Genomic DNA, 19,243 nt, shown 5'->3' with positions numbered 1-19,243 from the left:
CTGTGGCAGCTACCCTATGCGTTTAATAATTGAGGGGTGAGCTGTTGGATGCAATATCACAATCTCACCACTAGATGGCGCTAATATTTACACACACCACCTTTAAGAGCTTCATCTGACCAGTATGAAGATCAAATCATCTTCAGTGATTCTCACCTGCATCCTGCTGACGTCTGCTGTTATGATCCAGACCTTCAAAATCCCAGTGACAGATACAGCTACAACCGTGTCCTCTAAAACACAAATAAACACGCACACATGCTCAGTAAGCTGAAATAGTAAAAAAAAATTGGGTACAGTACACACAGTACACTATGCTAAAACAGGTAATGATGACATCTTATGGTTATAATTCAAAATAGTGTGCTTATTTAAAAAAAAATTATTCACAGTGTTAGATTTATTTATATATACCCACTTACAATGACTTTCTGTGGCAACTGATATCGATTTATTAAAGGTTGTAAAAAGCGTCCTGTATTACCCTGCGTGCGGTGCGAGTGAATGATGCTCATTGAACTGATCCAGTCCGGTGAAATCTTAGACACGAGCGAGTAAAGGACCTCCAGGCTGGTGGCATCCACCACTAGGATTTCTGGGTAATGTCCGTGGCACAAGAGACGCCCCTCCCTCTGTGTGCCAATGGTGAACTGGTAAAACTGTTGAAACAGAAATACATCATTTATGCAGATGAGATTTTCTGTGGTATATATGAAATGTATGAGAAGTCTTGAGTGAATTACCTGTATACCAGTGTGAGCACAGGCCAGCTTTGTGAACTCAATACAACGGCCATCGCTGACATCCCATAAACACATTTCACTGTGAGAAACACACACTCTGTTAAACCTTACTAAACAAACACTGATGAGTTACATCTGCTTGAACAAACTTGTTTTTTAATCTTAACAACTTTGCATTTTACAGGGGCAACTAATTTTCCCATAGATCTCTCACCCGCTCTCGGAGGCACTGACGAGGTACAGTTTATCGCTGCTGGCGCTGGCCTTGGAAAGACAGGTGACGGACGCCGTGTGTCCAAACAGCAGGGCGCGGGGATTAATCTGAACACACGGAAACACAAAGTGTTATTAAACAGTTCTGAGTGTTCATGGAAAAAGAGGACAGAGAGTTTGACCTCTGACCTCCAGCTGTGGAGTCATGTCCCATATGCAGATCTGTCCATCATGGCAGCCGGTGATGATGGTGCTCAGATCGTCCATCACCAGCAGACTGGAGATACAGTGAGTGGGTGCATTACGGCCCCACAGAACTATGGGTAATACCAGACTGTTTCCTGACATCGTCTCTGTGATACTGAAAGAGAGAGAGAGAGAGATTATTATAAGGGGTGTAACAATACATCGATATGGATCAATGTGTCAGTTTATTTCTAATGATACGATGCATCAATGCCACACATATTATGAGGTGCCCTGATTTTGACACTCTCAACATTCTCATTTCTTGAGGATAGCGATCAAAAATAACCAAAGAGTTTCAATATATTTCCTATTTAAAACTTAACTCTTCTGTAGTTACATCGTTTCACAAAGTACCATGTGTGCAGCAGGCGCAATGATATTCCACAGTGCCAGAAAATGGCACCCTGCTATTGATATTTACCAAGGGTACTACTGTGGGCACTGCGTAATATCATTGCGCCTCCTGCAGCCATGGTATGGCAGTAAAGTCCTTGATTATTACACCAGAATGAGAGTATAGTTCCTAGTTATATCGGCCTAGAAAATCACAGCTTTTAATTTTCTGTCAGTCTTAGTACATAATGTAACTACAGAAGAGTCAAGTTTTAAATAGAAAAATGTTTAACTCTAGGGGAGCTGGAAAATGTATATAAATAATATATTTTTTTTAAAGTGGAGTGTCCCTTTAAAGGCAGGGTCCATGATCTCTGAAAGCCAATGTTGATATTTCAAACACCTAAACTAAGATGCGCATACCCCAATAGAATCTGGACCTTCTTTTGATAAACCCGCCCCACACATATGCAACCCAGGCAACAATGTAATTTATTAGACATGCCCCTTACTGCTGTTTGGCTACAAGTGTTTTTGGTAGTCGGCCCGACTCCCTTTTCCCAAGCGTTTTTCAGAAATTGTGCACTCCGCCTTTAATGGTCATTATATGAATGAATAACATTCAGAAATGTGAATCTTCAGAATTAAGTTAATATAACCACTAAACTACCGCTATTGGCAGTTATCAGTCTAAAAATCTATTGGTATTGGTGGAAATATAAAAAATTGTTGTGTGTGACACAACATAACATCATGTTAAAAACTAAGTAATGATTGGTAATTTTAATGTCTTTCAGACTTTGGCTTTACATTGAGTGACACTGATTGTCTTATTATTACAAACAACTAATTTAAGTAATTGAGAAATTTACTGATTGGCTGATTGAAAAAAAAAAATCGAAATATTGGCCAATATACCGGCATCTGCAATATATAGTCATATCACTAGTAAGTATACAGTAAAGACTATGTCATCTGTCAAGAGAATACCGTATTTTTCGCTCTATAAGCCACATTTTTTTTTCCCATAACTTGGCTGGTGCTGCGTCTTACAGTCAGATGCGTCTTGTAAGTCAGTATGAATTAATTTTGACATTTATGAGGCAATAGACAACATTACCGTCTAGAGCCGCGAGAGTCCGCTATATATTGCTTAAGTATTTATGTAATTCAATGGATTCAGTAATGTGGAATGATGAGTATGCAAACTTAACACTAGTTGGCCTGTTCGGTTAATTTAGCCTATTCAACCTTCCAGGTAAGTTCTGTATGCTATGGTTTATCGTTTAAATAATTGATAATATTACTTTAAAGTACAGACATCTATTCAGCCTGCTGTTCTGTCTGCTATTGTTTAGTTGAATAACTTGCCTTTTTTCAGATTAAATGTCTGTTCTTCGACTGGGATTTTGTGAAATAATTTTTTTAATAACCGCGACGTACTCTTACTTATATATGTTATTTCGTCTAATGATGCATTTTTGAACGATGCGGCTTATACTCCGGTGCGGTTTACAGTCCGGAAAGTACAGTAATGCAATATCAAGCACAGCAAGCAAGTTTCCATCTACAGAAAAAAGCATTGAACAGATTATTGAAGTTTCTCTGGATTCAGACTGTAACAAAAAAGACATAATTTGTGTAAAGTTCACATCAATACATTTCTGTCACAGTAACTCAATGTTTTAATCCTTTTGCTACTAGTTTATACTCACTATCCTGATGGTTTACCCTAGTTCAATATCACAATAACTTCGCACTGATAAAGGTAACTTTAAATTCCAGGTTTAAAACCCATAAACATGTGAGTCCTATTGAACGCTTCTGTATGCGCCGGCCCAATAAAATCCAACAAACAACCTTGAATGTTTCAGCATAATAGGAAAATTAACAACTAGTTTTTAGCAATGCAAGATATATATGACAATTATTTATCAATAATTAGCAAATGTTTAACAAATGATCATTAACAAAACCAGAAAATATTCTTTCATCAGTTAAATTTAACTAAGTTGTTCTGTCCTTAATAAGACTAATGTCGGTCATTTAAAACATACAAAACGAAAACAGACAAACATTTGCTGCAGCTATCCACCCATAAAGATTCACTTTACCTTGAATGTTTACATTTCTTCAGAGAAACCCTGAGCCTGTGAAACTTTCGTTTAATCTTCACCAAATGAATAAACTTCATTCTGAAACGATTCGTCTGCAGATTTACAAACAATATGACAATATGCTGCCAATGCTGCTGTCTCTCTCTCTCTCTCCGTCTGTCTGTCTGAAACACTCCCAACATGACAGTGGTCGAATCAAACCAAACCCTTTTAAAAACTAATCAATGATTGTTCAACCAACCAAACACACACACACACACACACACACACACACACATCAGAAGACATCAGATTCAATGAGCAGCACATTAACACAATCACTGATGTCAAATCAGTTTCCTGGATCCTTCTGAAACTCAACACAAACAACATCAACAACACATACCAGTTTCCAAGATCAATTTTTATATTATCGCCATGTTGTGCGTTTGACTAAATTGTGTCTATTCGGAAATCTACTTTCAGTGGATAATAAACATCTTCACTCCTTCAATTTTGTGTAGACCTCGTTTGCTACAATCATCCACTGGACACCCTGATCTACAAATATTGGCATTTTAACTGCGTTTTGGTCGGCTATTAATTTATTGACTAACCAGAGGTGGGCAGACTAGGGTCCTTGGACAAATGTGGACCGCTGGGCACTTTCATCTGGCCCGCAAAGCAGTTTCTAATCATATTAAATAGTGTAGCATTTTGGTCCAGAAGTACTCATTTGATGTTATACCATCAACGTCCAGATGATGTCGCTAGTGCTGAAAAACTCAACTGGAAGATTAGCATGCCAGAGCGGCAAAAAAAGATAAACACAGTATGTTTCATGTTTAATAGAGAAGTATTGTCATTTCAAAAGCTGCTTACCTAGAGGCGCGGGAAGATATTTTCGGTAGGGGGTGCGGATGCGGCGGCGGGAGGGGGATGGGGGGGTGTTTATATTTATAGAATTCTAAAGTTGTTCACAAGCTTTTATTCTGCAGACCACTCTACCTATGTTTTCTTTTAAAAACTCACTTGTAACTCCAATCCATAATGTACAGCTGCGCTGACGATGCATACATACAAACTATATAGTCTATTGCAACATAGTAGAGTTTAGATTCTCTGCCAGGGTCGTTATTTTCTGCTACTATCCTCTGGCCGGGCCGGACCGTTGATTAAGCATATTTTTTAATCATTACTTTATTAGCCTCATTGGGTGGGGAGAAAGCTATGCCATATTATCAGAAATATTATATATAGACTATATTTAGGCCAAAGTAACAAAGGTGTCCAAAAAGTTACACAAATTACAAAATGATTTGTAAAAGTTACAAAATGCAACGCGAGTCATGAGGGTTTCCTCTGGCACCCATCACGCACCGGGTCTGCTGTTCTGTATGATGTAGCTTAAATGCAACATGGAGTTTGAAGATGTAAAGAAAAAAGGAAAAACAGGAGAATTAACTTTAAGCAAGTTTGGAGGAAAGTCGAGGTATAGAACCAGTTATACATTCTCACTCGTGCCAGTAGCCTACGCCTTCTTTGTTTTCCTTTGCTTAAGTTTTTAATATTTATAAATTTTAACATGGAAACTTTATTGACATCACTCGAGTTGAGGCGATTAGTGGACCTTTCAATTCACGGGTTTCATTTAATTCTATTTTTTAAACGTAAATATAATATTTTTGTCTTAAGTTTTGTTTCAGTTTGCCATGCCTCCTGATAAGATATTTTTAGACTTTAAAATTCAAACATCATATTAGGCTTGTTGCGATAGTCGGTGAAACGGTGATTACCGGTGCTTCAGCCTCTCACCGGTTAGATCACTTGCTTAATATAGGCGAGATCGTTTTGTTGTTGTGTTTTTCATTAAGAATAATAATAAACCCATCATTCAAGCAGCGCTTTATGGAGGAATAGCCGGTTGCTCTGCTTGGGACTGGCGGGTTTCTGTCAGAAGTACCTGCGCACATTGACTCAAGCACTTAAACCAGCTGTTGCACTCACATTTGCACGCAAATTCATACGCGATTTAACGCAGCGTACGCAAGCGCTGGATTTAAACAACAGTTGCATCTAACTCAAAAGTGAAAGTAAAATGCGCACTTCTGTGCATTTATAAGCCCCTCCCACCTGGTGAAACCGGGTTTGTCACGCGCTGATTAACCGGTGGGAAAATTCTGTCACCGCAACAACCCTACATCATATCCTAAATATTTGGAATATATTCCATATGTATTCATTTGGATTTATAGATGTTTAACATTAAAATCGATGCATGGGAATAATTTATATTAATTTTTTAAATACCCACCACTCTTAAATGCGCATGTTCCTTATTGTACATAGAGGCTTTACAATTTAGTTCATTTCGTTAAAATGTCGTTTTAATAATTTACTTCAATCTTTTTTACTTAAAATGTTATTTTACATTTACATGTGCGTTAAACACAGCGAAACAATTTGGCTATATTTTTAAATAGTTTTCGAAAAGATCACCTTTTTCTGATATGCGAGTCATTTGGACAAATAACGCTAGTCCTTGGGACTTTTGGGCTGGGTTATTGAAAAAAAAAAAAAAAATTCTCTTCTGAGACATTGCGAAGCTGATAGATAGGCTACAGATAGCCTAGTAATTCGTTCTATGTGGCTGTGAGTGTGCGTGCTTGTTTGTTATGCTTATACGCAGCTTATCAGCTGAATCGCAATCACGTCGTCAAAACAAATTTGACTGGCTTATACACACTGAAATAAATTAAATCATTTTAAAATTACTAAATTAATAATTCTCTCTTCATCACACAGCCCAAACATGATGACATACAAAATGTATTGGAACAGAAATGTAACAAACAACAATCAGAGACATTTATAAGCTATCATTTATGGTCATTGCCGTTTTAAATCTTTGCCACCAGGGGGTGCTGCAGCACCTGCAGCACCCCCACTTCCCGCGCCCATGCTTACCTATGTTTTTAGCATCATGGTGATATGTAATAATTATCTACCAATGCATGAAATGAAATTATTTGCCCTTAAGAAAGTAAAGCATGCTTTAACTACACTAAGCATTTTTTTTATTTGTTGTTGTAAACACAAATTCACTACAGTAACACCATAGTATTTATTTATTTGTAATAAAACTGTGGTAATACAAATGGCAATTCATCTGCTAAAATATGGTTACTACATTAATTTAACCATGGTTAAAGAGATAGTTGTTCACCACAAAATAGTAATTGATAATCAGTAATCACTTCCCCCTGTGTCGTTCTAAACCACCAAGTCCTCAGTTTGTCTGCAGAACACATTTTTAGATATTTTTGATGAAAACCATGAGGCTTGTGACTTTCCCATAGACTACAGTTTGTTATTCACAATTAAGCCCAGAAAAGACAGAAAGTCATTGCCAAAAAGGTCCATCAGTCGTTGAATAATAATATTATGAAGTGACGAGAACACTTTTGTGCGCAAAAGAAACTTTGAATTAGGGCTGTCACAACGATTAAATAATCGTCTCATCGCAATTGTTTGACCTCATCGCAATGATTTCAGATCACCGCAATGATTGCACATCTCTCTAAAAAAACACAAGGGGGAGCTGCAGCGCCTGTAAAAAGGAGACTGTATCAGTTAGTTTACTTTTGAAAATGTGTTGTGTGTATAAATATTAACTGCCAGTAATAACCTGGCAAAATATTTATTTAAAAAACCACAACAATCTGTGAAATTTTTTTCATAAACAAAAAATTTATGAGAATTAAATGTCAAAGCAATAAACAGGCAATTAATAATCATCACAATTTATTAAACAATTAACCGTCAGCAAAATTTCATAATTTGAATTCGTTCTCATGCTTGGTTGTTTCAAGCGTGTTCACGAGCAGACTACTGCGAATGCTGCTGATGTCACCTGCTGACATAGTTGGCAATGTTTTTTCCGCTTTTTTATTTAAGCTATTATGTAAACATTGTAAACAATACTTAAACGGCCATATAAATGCGCTTATTACTTTCCAGTGTATTTTACGCTGGCAAATACGTAAGCAAGTGACGTATCAGCAGCATGCGCCGTAGACTGGTGGTGAATGAGTACTGAACGACCAAAAAGGAGAAAAAATGTTGAATAAAATGGTTTGTTTTGTTTTCTTTGCGCACAAAAGTGTTCTTGTCGCTTCATAATATTATCATTGAACTACTGGTGGAGCATGGACCTTTATGGCGATATCTTTCATTCATTTCTGGGGAAAAGAAATGGGAAACTAAGTGGGACAGTTAGTCAATGGGAAAGTCACAAGCCTCCCATGGCCGGTTGCATAAACATAGCCGTGATGTGAAGACTGCGTTTTAAGAATGATTCTGACTAACTAGCAATTATTTAGGGTTAATCAATATTATTATTTGAATTTAAATAAGACCAATCTACTCTTCTATGTAACATACTTAAAACAGTTATGATCAGTATCGAAGAAAAAAATTCATGACTAACTTTTAAGACTAGTCTTAGAAGTTTATGCAACCGCCCCCCGGTTTTCATCAAAAATGTCTAAAAATGTGATCTGAAGACAATCAGTGCACTTGGTGGTTAAGAACAAAACAGGGGTAAGTGATTTATGATAAAATTATCATTTTGGGGTGATCTATCCCTTTAATGAGGCCCATATAGATCTCACAACAAATGTGTTTTCTGACCACTATCTCATGAAGAGCAATACAAGAGCTGTCACTGTGATTGTACCCTTTAAAACATCCTGACCTCATATATAACACTTACAAATATGTTTTTTCTTTGCATGCACTCATATTAGGCACAAAGGTGTAGTGTTAAAAGGGTACAGCCGCAGTGTCAACTTTTGGACCTTTTTTTAAGAAGTGTATGATGATCAGACTGAAATTAAACTATATGTTTATCTATTATCAAATTAAACGAAACATGCTATGACATCAGACTGAAGAGATGTTCATGTTTATCTATCAGCAGTCAAACATTGATCATCATTAACACGTGACGTCATCCATCACACTGATGAACTGCAAATCTCCTGAATACAGACACACACTGAGAGCTCACATCACAACAGACCTTAAAACCAGCTAAATAACAATCATGAACACACAAATACAACATATTATTTACTGTGCCGTCTGTACTGTCTGGAGTATGTGTGTCGATTGTGTACATGTCTGTGCAAAGTGTACAGTGTGTATTGTATGAGGTGTATAGTGTTTGTTTCTAATCTATATGTATTTCTTTTGATATTTTAATATGACGCCACTGTGTGTAAAGTGTGTTAAATGTGTTGACTGTATGTGTGTGTGTTTATAGTGACCTGAGGCCCGTTTATTTCTCATCATAATCAGACAGCGCGTGTATATGACACTGTCCGGTCGTGTCACACAATGTGTCGGTGTGTGTTTTACTCACCGTTGCGAGTTTTTAGCGTCTCATGTTCATTAAGGTGTTAATTTAATGAAAATATCGCAGCAGTGAGGCGCGTTAATTCCGCAGCGGCTCGGTGATCAGCTGACAGGATCACGCTCTGCGTCATTGCGTCACGCGCCGACGTCACCATCAGGATGGACAGTGTGTGCGCTACAGGAAATGTTTTTTATTTATTCTGCATTAACATACAATTACAATAAGGCAAAAATATATTGTAAGTTAACATTCTCAAGAAACAAAGCACAATATTTAAAATAAATAACTAAAAGACAGATTAAAAATAAAATGAAAATAAACTCAGACATCAGGTCTTTTAAAAGTTTAAAGTCCTTCAACAGGTTAAGTAATCTAATTCCACTTTTACATTTTACTCTATTTAAAGATTTGCAGTAAATCCAAAATTCTTTTTGAAAAACAGAAACCTTCATTTTCATATATTTACATTTATGAATGGAAAATGTTCCCATTATAAACAAATTGTTCAAAAGAAATTGAATTTTTTTGTCTCTCATTAGTGTACTTTTTTAAAGAATTGAGATTTGGGAACAAGTGTATATTTAAGCCACTCATACATACCAGTCCAAAAAGCACGCTATAGGAAAGTTTGTACACTTTTGATAATTTGGGGAAATTAAGTTAATGTTATATAATTATATAAGGTATTATGATGTGTGTATATATGGTACACACATATATAATTACTTATTTTACATAAACTGAAAGCAGATTACATTAAAAAGAAAATTTTTACAAAACAAAATTATTATGATACTAAACATACTGTAAACATTACTCGCATTATTATAAAATATCTAAAATTTCATACACCTTTAGACCCAACACAAGCACTTTCAATATTATAAAAGCCCAAACTGCAGGCTTATATTTTATGCTTTAGTCAGTAAAGACCTACTATTTTTTTGCTATTTTGACATGTAAATAAAGCATTGTTATGTACTCTGACAAGAAAATAACAGGAAGACAAAAAGCTTAAAGTCAAAACACATTTATTAACACTAATTCACTTGAACCTCATGGCAAAATAATTATTTGTTTTTTTGGCCTACACTTGTGTTTCGTTTTAAAGAAAATGCCTGCAGACAGTGTAAGCCTGATGTCATCCTCGTCCTTCATCTGGACGCCACGTTTGTATTTTATTCAGTCAGTTTTAAAAACACTGAGGATATTCAATTATACTTTTTATGGGTTGGCCCAATACTGGATTATCATGGAAAACTGTCAAATATTACATATATAATGTACTTTACTATCACCTATCATTGCTATAATACACATTAATTTTGCTAATAATTGTAAACAATATCATTTACAGTATATACGATCTCAAAACTTTTTCTGACATAATCATTTTCTGTAAAAGCATCTTTGAAACAATATGTATTGTGAAGAGTGATATTCAAATGCAAACTTGAATTGTAAGTCAGATGATCAGTTCATCAAAAAGATTTTACCGGTAAGATCACCAGAGGAGACATTTCACACTGAACACTGAACCATGGATAAACTCTTTCAGTAAATGTGCGTGGAAAAGTGTATATGTGTGTGTTAGTGAGAGGATCAGAGAATGACAGTCTTCCTCTGTCACAATCCAACTCAACTCTGATTCTCTCCAGTTTCACTTTCAGTGAGAGAGGAAGAACTTTCTTAAATGGGAGAGGAAGAGGTGATACCAGTGGTGTAGTGGCTGCTGAGTATTCACCAGACTCATTCCACACACACCAGACTCCATAGTTATAACATATGTCATCCTTTCTCTCTGCAGATTCTGTCATCACACCAACACACCAGTCTGTGTTGTCTCCAACCTGAACATCCCAGCAGTGAATCCCTGAGTTAAAGCTCTCTGAACCCAAAACACATGAACATACATCAAATCTCTCTGGATTATCAGGAAGCAACGCTTCATCTTCACTGAATCTCACACTGGTCAGATCATCAGACAGAACGAGATGACATTCAGCAGTGTTTGGGTCCAAAGTCACTGGAACTGAGAGAGAGAGAGAGCGAGAGAGAGAGCGAGAGAGAGAGCGAGAGAGAGAGCGAGAGAGAGAGCGAGAGAGAGAGCGAGAGAGAGAGAGAGAGAGAGAGAGAGAGAGAGAGAGAGAGAGAGACTCTTCAGATAAATATTGATGCTGAGAGTAAATCTGAAGTCAGTGTTGTATTTTGTACTCACTGTATTCAACTTTCTCCTTCATCTTGTGTATGACAGTAAACTTCAGGTTGCTGAGATGTTTTGCTACATTGATCATCATTCCTGAGATGTCCTCTGGATCTGACGTTCTACACTGAACTCTGGAAGAACATTCAGGAGTCTGAGATTCTGCTGTGAGTTTAGATTCACAATCACTGAGAGAAACAGCAAACACAATACAAACCTCTCCATTGTGCTCTTAAAGTCCTGTTAAAAACACACACATGCAGATTATTCATTACATTTCACTTGAATGTTTGAAAATGACAATCATAGATTTGTAGAATGAAGATTGAAGTTCTTTCTTCTCACCTGTAGGAATGAAACATCTTCAGCTGTCATCTGCTTCTCTATGACTCTGATTGTGTGTGAAAGAGATGAAATCTCACTGCTCATCTTCTCAATCTTCTCCTTCATCATCTGACTCTTCTGCTCCTCTTCCTCTCTCAGTGCTGTTATTCTGACTGATTCTTCATCATGTAGAAGTTGGTGAAGTTTCTCAAACTCTTCATGAATCTGCTTCTCTGTGCGTTCAGCCTGAATCTGATACAAAACACATTTCACACAGAAACATATAATGACTGAATCAGATCTGGATCAATAAATACATTTACAAAATACTTGTGTTGTACAACCTTGATTCATATTATGTTTCATTCAAACCTTTATATGTTCTGCAGTTTCATGCAAAATCTGTTTATTCTGTTCATTTATTCTTAGTTTCTTCTGTAAGGGTTTTAATTCAGTTTTAAGTTTCTCCTGAAAGAAATCAACATTATTGTTATTTATTTGTCATTGTGAAGATGTCTATCAGTTAATGTGATGAAATGTTTTGAATATTATTGATCAGACCTTATTATCAATGACAGCTTCATTGACAGGACAGAATTTGTGTTTGTTGTGAGTTCTGGAGTCTCGACACACCAAACACACCGGCTGTTGATCATCCAGACAGAAGAGTTTGAGTTTCTCATTGTGAAGATGACAAACTGATGAAGATCTCTGACTTCTCTCCTGTAAGAAAGTCTCACACAGGTTCTTCAAAGCTAAATTTATTGGAGGTTCATCCCTTAAAGATCGTTTTCTGCAAACTGGACATTCTTGAAATCCTTTACTTTCCCAGAATCTCTCAATACAGTCTTTACAGATACTGTGACTACACGACAACACAACAGGATTTGTAAAAATACCACAGCACACAGGACAAGAAAAATCCTCCTCAGAAAAAGATTTAGATGCCATTTTCTAGATTTTGACGTTAAAATATTTTTTTAAGTTTTACTTTCAGTTTACTACATTTATAAATCAAACGAACCGCAGATAAACATTCACGTGGTCAAAAAACCTGAAGAAAAATATATGGATAATACAAAACGCTAACAAACACAAACGCTTCTTCTTCTTCTTCTTGAGTTTTTGTGGCGGTTGGCAAACCAACTTCTGGTGCATTACCGCCACCTACTGATAAGGAGTGCGGTTCAGTATATTCTTTTGTATAATCTTGTATCCTTTAAATACTGCAACAAAAATCTAAGACCGTTATCACCCCCCTTCTCCCTCAAAATGCTTATCAAGTCGAATTTTTCTTTATATAAATACACACACACCCGCACGCACGCACGCACGCACGCGCACACACACACACACACACACACACGTATATAATTACTTTTATTGCATAAATTAAACAAAGCAAAGTAAGTAGCAATAAACATTTTACAAAAAATTACTCTAATATATATGACGAGTTTGGTTCCAAAACGCCATAAATCCATGTTGACTAATTTCGGTAAAAATGTGTTTTCTATACCAAGAAAGTGACAAGATGAAAACCACTATTTTCTGTTACAAACTTTCACACAACATCTTTAGGTTATAATAACATTAAAAATTTAAATCCATAATTCGATTTTCAAAGATTTATTATAAAAAACGATTATTTTTCCGCAAAATGCAATAAATCCTTAAGGTTTTTTTTCAAAATTCTATAAATCTATTGAATTTATATATAAATGTGCATTCATCTTTGCCATGTTATATTCATTTTCTTTTTCAAGTGGTATACACTGATAAATAAACATTAATGACATTAATCAAAACACTTAATAACAGTGTCATTGCTGCTGTTATACTTTGGACATCTTCGCTGAACTCTTTTGACAGCGATCAGCTGTAAAATGTTTTGGTCCTGGTCAATTTTGTTGACTTCGAGTAAAACAATGGAAAGTTTTTCATAAGATCTCCTGGTGTCAATGTGTTAGCATGAAAGAAGCTTCATCCTGTCGGGAGAACAAGCAAAAGTCTGTTTTTTCCTTCTACCGATGTGCCGAATGGCTTACATTTCTTCCCCGCCACAGAAAACCACCACAAGTTTATCAATGCTAAGGTATTATTTTGTTTTTGTTTGTTTGTTGATCACAAAGTAGACGAGGACAACTAAGATTCTGTTTGTATTCAAAGCGCTGCCCTATTGTTTACAGTGCGTGAAATGGCCCGCTGTGATTGGTTAAATGGATTTATTGCATTCTGCAGAGAAGAGGAGTGGCGTTTATCGTGGTTTGGGGGGAAAGGGAGACAAGATGACAGAATATCACAGCGGTTATCAGATTTTTCGTAAAATTAAGAATTTACTTTTTAATACTGACCTGATATAATACTGATATTGGTTGCAACTATTTTTTTTAATGGCTTTTAGGAACCAAACTCTTTATATATATATATATATATATAAAAAACATGGTAATGATACTAAACGCACTGTAAACAATACTAACATAGTTATAAAATATCTAAAGTTTCAGAGAACATACAGTAAATACACTTTTAGACCCAACACAAGCACTTTCAATATTATAAAAGCACCAAATGCAGGTTTATATTTTATGCTTTAGTCAGTAAAGACCTAACTAGTATTAAGCGTTTTTACCATCATACCTGCAAATTCACAAAAGGGGGCTTCCCTCCCCATAAGTTTTTTATTTTTGCTATTTTAACATGTAAAGTAAGCATTGTGTACTCTGACAGGAAAATAACAGGAAGACAAAAAGCTTGAAGTCAAAACACATTTATTAACACTAATGCCACAAGAATGATTTGGTTTTTGGCCTACACTTGTGTTTCGTTTGAAAGCAAATGCCTGCAGACAGTGTAAGCCTGATGTCATCCTCGCCCTTCATCTGGACACCATGTTTTTATTCAATTCAGTCAGTTTTAAAAACACAGATGAGAAAGGAAGAAGTAGTCATTTCACAGCATGCCACAGCTGAGGATATTCGATCGTCATACTTTTTAGGGGTTGGCACAATACTGGATTATCATGAAAAACTGTCAAATATTACATATATAATGTACTTTACTTATCACCTATCATTGCTATAATACACATTAATTTTGCTTATAATTGTAAACAATATAATTTACAGTATATACAATCTCAAAACTTTTTCTGACATAAGCATTTTTTGTAAAAGCATCTTTGAAACAATAGGTGTTGTGAAGAGTGATTTACAAATGCAAACTTGAATTGTAAGTCAGATGATCAGTTCATCAAGAGGATTTTACCGGTAAGATCACCAGAGGAGAAATATTACAGTCAACACTGAACCATGGATAAACTCTTTCAGTAAATGTGCGTGGAAAAGTGTATATGTGTGTGTTAGTGAGAGGATCAGAGAATGACAGTCTTCCTCTGTCACAATCCAACTCAACTCTGATTCTCTCCAGTTTCACTTTCACAGGGAGAATATAAGATTTTTCCAGTGGTGTAATGACTGCAAAGTATTTACCAGTGTAATACCACACACACCAGATTCCACTCTTATAAATTATCCTTTCCTTTCTCTCTGCAGATTCTGTCATCACACCCAGACGCCAGTCTGTGTTGTCTCCAACCTGAACATCCCAGCAGTGAATCCCTGAGTTAAAGCTCTCTGAACCCAAAACACATGAATACTCATCAAATCTCTCTGGATTATCAGGAAGCATCACAGGATCTTCGTTGACTCTCACACTGGTCAGATCATCAGACAGAAGTTGATCCATATAAGCAGTGTTTGGGTCCAAAGTCACTGGAACTAACAGAGAGAGAGAGACTCTTCAGATAAATGTTGATGTTGAGAGTAAATCTAAAATCAGTGTTGTATTTTGTACTCACTGTATTCAACTTTCTCCTTCATCTTGTGTATGACAGTAAACTTCAGGTTGCTGAGATGTTTTGCTACATTGATCATCATTCCTGAGATGTCCTCTGGATCTGACGTTCTACACTGAACTCTGGAAGAACATTCAGGAGTCTGAGATTCTGCTGTGAGTTTAGATTCACAATCACTGAGAGAAACAGCAAACACAATACAAACCTCTCCATTGTGCTCTTAAAGTCCTGTTAAAAACACACACATGCAGATTATTCATTACATTTCACTTGAATGTTTGAAAATGACAATCATAGATTTGTAGAATGAAGATTGAAGTTCTTTCTTCTCACCTGTAGGAATGAAACATCTTCAGCTGTCATCTGCTTCTCTATGACTCTGATTGTGTGTGAAAGAGATGAAATCTCACTGCTCATCTTCTCAATCTTCTCCTTCATCATCTGACTCTTCTGCTCCTCTTCCTCTCTCAGTGCTGTTATTCTGACTGATTCTTCATCATGTAGAAGTTGGTGAAGTTTCTCAAACTCTCCATGAATCTGTGCCGCTGTGCGTCTACCCTGAATCTGATACAAAACACATTTCACACAGAAACATATAATGACTGAATCAGATCTGGATCAATAAATACATTTACAAAATACTTGTGTTGTACAACCTTGATTCACATTATGTTTCATTCAAACCTTTATATGTTCTGCAGTTTCATCCAAAGTTTTCTTTAACTCCTCAAATATTTCCAGTTTCTCCTGTAAGGGTTTTAATGCAGTTTTGAGTTTCTCCTGAAACAAATCAATATTATTGTTATTTATTTGTCATTGTGAAGATGTCTATCAGTTAATGTGATGAAATGTTTTGAATATTATTGATCAGACCTTATTATCAATGACAGCTTCATTGACAGGACAGAATTTGTGGTTGTTGTGAGTTCTGGAGTCTCGACAAACCAAACACACCGGCTGTTGATCATCCAGACAGAAGAGTTTGAGTTTCTCATTGTGAAGATGACAAACTGATGAAGATCTCTGACTTCTCTCCTTTAAGAAAGTCTCACACAGTTTCTTCAAAGCTAAATTTATTGGAGGTTCATCCCTTAAAGATCGTTTTCTGCAAACTGGACATTCTTGAAATCCTTTATTCTCCCAGAATCTCTCAATACAGTCTTTACAGATACTGTGACTACAAGACAACACAACAGGATTTGTAAAAATATCACAGCACACAGGACAAGAAAAATCCTCCTCAGAAAAAGATTTAGATGCCATTTTCTAGATTTTGACGTTAAAATCTTTTTTTTTTTTTTAAAAAACCGCTTTCAGTTTACTACATTTATAAATCAAACGAACTGCAGATAAACATTCACGTGGTCAAAAAAACCTGCAGAAAAATATATGAAGAATACGAAACGCTAACAAACACAAACGCTGCTTAAACTTCTTCTTCTTCTTCTTCTTGAGTTTTGTGGCGGTTGGCAAACCAACTTCCGGTGCATTACCGCCATCTACTGATAAGGAGTGCGGTTCAGAATCTATATTCTTTTGTGTAATCTTGTATTCTTTGAATACTGCAACAAAATCTAAGACCCTTCCCCCTTCAAAATGCATATCAATGCTTATTCTTTTCGATAAAGCTAGACACCCCAAAGCTTGGTCTTCTTTTGACTTTAGGTCTGCAGCCTCCCCATATAGGGTTGCGAAGCAACGACCCTCCTTGTACTGACCTCAGATTATCCTATGGTCCGGCAGGGGATGACTTCGTGCAGCTCTGCAAGAACCGACAGCCGGATGACGTCAAAGTTTCGCGAGAGCGATTTAAAAGCAGACTTTTGCGAATCGCTCTCGCGGTACTTTGACGTCATCAGGCTGTGCGTCATCCGTTCTGTCCTTGCGCTCTTCCTGTGATACGGAAGTCTGTTGTTATCACGTAGTCGTGTGGCTAATTTTAGGTATGATGACAAAATTTTCAAAAAACCCAAAACTCTAAATTTATCACATGACTAGACAGAGCAGACATTCCCATTTGCAAAGAAACAAGGATTGTAAAAATCTGTTGAGTATTGAGAAAGTTATGATATTTTTAATATTAGAAATCAGGGGAAAAAGTTATATATGGATGTCTATGAAATGTGTGTGACCGAAATGCTGCTTATTCACAAGTTTTTGCTTGTAACTTTCTCATTTTATCAGATATTTGCATGAAATTTTAACAGAAGGTAGAATTGTGTTAGTACTTTCAAAATAAATTATAAACATTTACTGTTTTAGTTGGATTGGGCATCAAACTTTAGTTGGAATGTGCATCAGACCCATGGTAACCATGGTTTTTAGAACGATTCCTGCAGTGGACGTTCTGACAGAGCGTTCACTGTAGTCTATTAATAGATACGCGACTACCAAATTTCCGCGGTTTATTTAAATACCTTCTCCACCATAGACTCAGACTACAATGTTTCAGGACCAAGATAAAATATATTTATTTGGGTCCATCTACCTTTCATTAGAGACCAGAGCTTAGTGGAAGCACACCGCCCGGTGTCGTGAACAATCCAGTCCCCCCGAGCAATTCTGCCCCCCTAGGACCCCGCGTAATTCCATTGGCTGAAAAAACTCCTCATGGGTAGCCTTTGTAGCGCCTTATTACAATTCCTTCAAAATTTCGTGATGACAACTTTGCCACACATGCATGTTTATATCCTTAAAATATGATTTATTTCAAAGACAAATGAGAAACAGAGCAGTGTCTTCTCTCTCCAGTACAGCAGGAGGCGCTGTAGCTCTTTAGTCCGCCGATAAACCCACTAAAGAAAGAAAGAGCTCGCATGTGATGTGTTTGTGTATCATCAGTGTTTTATTGAGTGTTAACAGAGTCTTGTCTCTGTGTATTTTAGTGTTGATGATGGATGAGATGTGCTGTAAATCAGTAGGAACTGATCTGTCCATGCTGGATATTGATGATTTCATCACAGAAATCTCTCAGCTGAAGAAAGAGGTGGCGTTACTGGAGACAAAGCTGAGGTTAAGAGGAGATGAAGGACTGAAGAGAGAGGTTTGTACAGCTTAAACAACCTTTACCTGTTTGACAACATCAAATCATTTCTAATCTTACTCTGTGTGTGTTTGTTGTGAATCTTCCACACAGGACTCTGAGCTCAGTCTGTCTTTACTCTGTTATACTGAGTCAAAGTCCACAGACGCTCAGGACACAACAGTGTGTGACCGTAATGAGGGCTTACACAAGGATCAAACCTCCACAGAGTCTCTGGATTCTGTCTGTAACGCTGGAGAACAGCAGCAGATCCTGCAGACCAAACTCAAGATGTGTTCAGTCAAACTCATTGACTTCAGGAACCTCATGATGAAGATCAAAACTGAACCCAAAGAAATAAAAACTGAACCTACAGAAACAAAAACTGAACCCACGGAAATAATAACTCAACCTACAGAAACAAAAACTGAACCCACGGAAATAATAACTGAACCCACAAAAGAGGAACATCATGATGATGAAAATGAGGGCTGTGGTGATGATTTTATTCCTTCAGGTATGTTTTTTGTGTTGTATTTTCACTGAACACTTTCAGAAATTAAGGTACACAAGTTGTCACCGGGACAGAACCCTTTCAAAAAGTACACTTTTCTTCAGGACATAGACATTCCTATTGACGTAAGAGTAAATTATTAAACCCAAAGATTTTAAGGAAGTTAAACACATGGCGAGTACTTTAAAAACGAGTGCTTGAGGACCCTTTGTAAGCACTGATGTGCTTGGGTTGCTATACACACATCTGTAGAATTACTGCTTTATAA

At 36.6% G+C, this 19,243-nt stretch overlaps 3 protein-coding genes and 1 pseudogene across 4 annotated transcripts in view; 1 reads left to right on the top strand and 3 right to left on the bottom strand.

The window, feature by feature from the left end:
• wdr7 (WD repeat domain 7) overlaps positions 1 to 9,173 on the bottom strand; it is a 109,010-nt gene extending 99,837 nt beyond the window's left edge. For both annotated transcript variants that reach the window (XM_065243646.1, XM_073812524.1), the window contains exons 1-6: positions 9,060 to 9,173; positions 1,146 to 1,317; positions 958 to 1,064; positions 744 to 822; positions 485 to 659; positions 157 to 233 (exon numbers count right to left, since the gene is read on the bottom strand). In XM_065243646.1, coding sequence (XP_065099718.1) covers positions 157 to 233; positions 485 to 659; positions 744 to 822; positions 958 to 1,064; positions 1,146 to 1,304 — 597 coding nt within the window. In that variant the 5' untranslated portion in view covers positions 1,305 to 1,317; positions 9,060 to 9,173. The remainder of the gene's footprint in view (positions 1 to 156; positions 234 to 484; positions 660 to 743; positions 823 to 957; positions 1,065 to 1,145; positions 1,318 to 9,059) is intronic.
• Positions 9,174 to 10,067: 894 nt separating this feature from the next.
• Positions 10,068 to 12,678, bottom strand: LOC135721427 (E3 ubiquitin-protein ligase TRIM39-like). Its single transcript, XM_065243647.2, has 6 exons — positions 12,142 to 12,678; positions 11,953 to 12,048; positions 11,602 to 11,832; positions 11,474 to 11,496; positions 11,272 to 11,390; positions 10,068 to 11,085 (listed from the first exon to the last, which is right to left on the bottom strand). The coding sequence occupies exons 1-6, from the start codon at positions 12,529 to 12,531 to the stop codon at positions 10,535 to 10,537; spliced, it is 1,410 nt and encodes a 469-aa protein (XP_065099719.1). The 5' UTR covers positions 12,532 to 12,678; the 3' UTR covers positions 10,068 to 10,534.
• A 1,659-nt stretch (positions 12,679 to 14,337) lies between these two features.
• On the bottom strand, positions 14,338 to 16,902 carry LOC135721429 (E3 ubiquitin-protein ligase TRIM39-like). The gene is made up of 6 exons (XM_065243648.1): positions 16,313 to 16,902; positions 16,124 to 16,219; positions 15,773 to 16,003; positions 15,645 to 15,667; positions 15,443 to 15,561; positions 14,338 to 15,362 (listed from the first exon to the last, which is right to left on the bottom strand). Exons 1-6 carry the CDS (start codon positions 16,700 to 16,702, stop codon positions 14,836 to 14,838), a joined length of 1,386 nt encoding a protein of 461 aa, XP_065099720.1. The 5' UTR covers positions 16,703 to 16,902; the 3' UTR covers positions 14,338 to 14,835.
• Positions 16,903 to 18,257: 1,355 nt separating this feature from the next.
• Positions 18,258 to 19,243, top strand: part of LOC135721438 (uncharacterized) — a 33,514-nt pseudogene continuing 32,528 nt past the window's right edge.

The sequence above is a fragment of the Paramisgurnus dabryanus genome, chromosome 18 (assembly GCF_030506205.2).
Source record: "Paramisgurnus dabryanus chromosome 18, PD_genome_1.1, whole genome shotgun sequence".
NCBI lineage: Eukaryota > Metazoa > Chordata > Actinopteri > Cypriniformes > Cobitidae > Paramisgurnus > Paramisgurnus dabryanus.
The sequence above is the reverse complement of the archived record's forward strand: the minus strand, read 5'-3'. Positions and strand labels throughout refer to the sequence as shown.

What these genes read in the sequence shown, in the direction of transcription:
- LOC135721429 (XM_065243648.1), bottom strand. Translation starts at nt 16,702, where the DNA reads ATGGCATCTAAATCTTTTTCTGAGGAGGATTTTTCTTGTCCTGTGTGC. An exon ending in AAACTGCAGAACATATAAAG is followed by an intron (nt 16,004 to 16,123) that starts GTTTGAATGAAA and finishes GTTTTGTATCAG; the next exon opens with ATTCAGGGTAGACGCACAGC. An exon ending in AAGATGTTTCATTCCTACAG is followed by an intron (nt 15,668 to 15,772) that starts GTGAGAAGAAAG and finishes TGTTTTTAACAG; the next exon opens with GACTTTAAGAGCACAATGGA.
- LOC135721427 (XM_065243647.2), bottom strand. Translation starts at nt 12,531, where the DNA reads ATGGCATCTAAATCTTTTTCTGAGGAGGATTTTTCTTGTCCTGTGTGC. An exon ending in AAGCTGTCATTGATAATAAG is followed by an intron (nt 12,049 to 12,141) that starts GTCTGATCAATA and finishes GATTTCTTTCAG; the next exon opens with GAGAAACTTAAAACTGAATT. An exon ending in TTTAAGAGCACAATGGAGAG is followed by an intron (nt 11,391 to 11,473) that starts GTTTGTATTGTG and finishes ATGTTCTTCCAG; the next exon opens with AGTTCAGTGTAGAACGTCAG.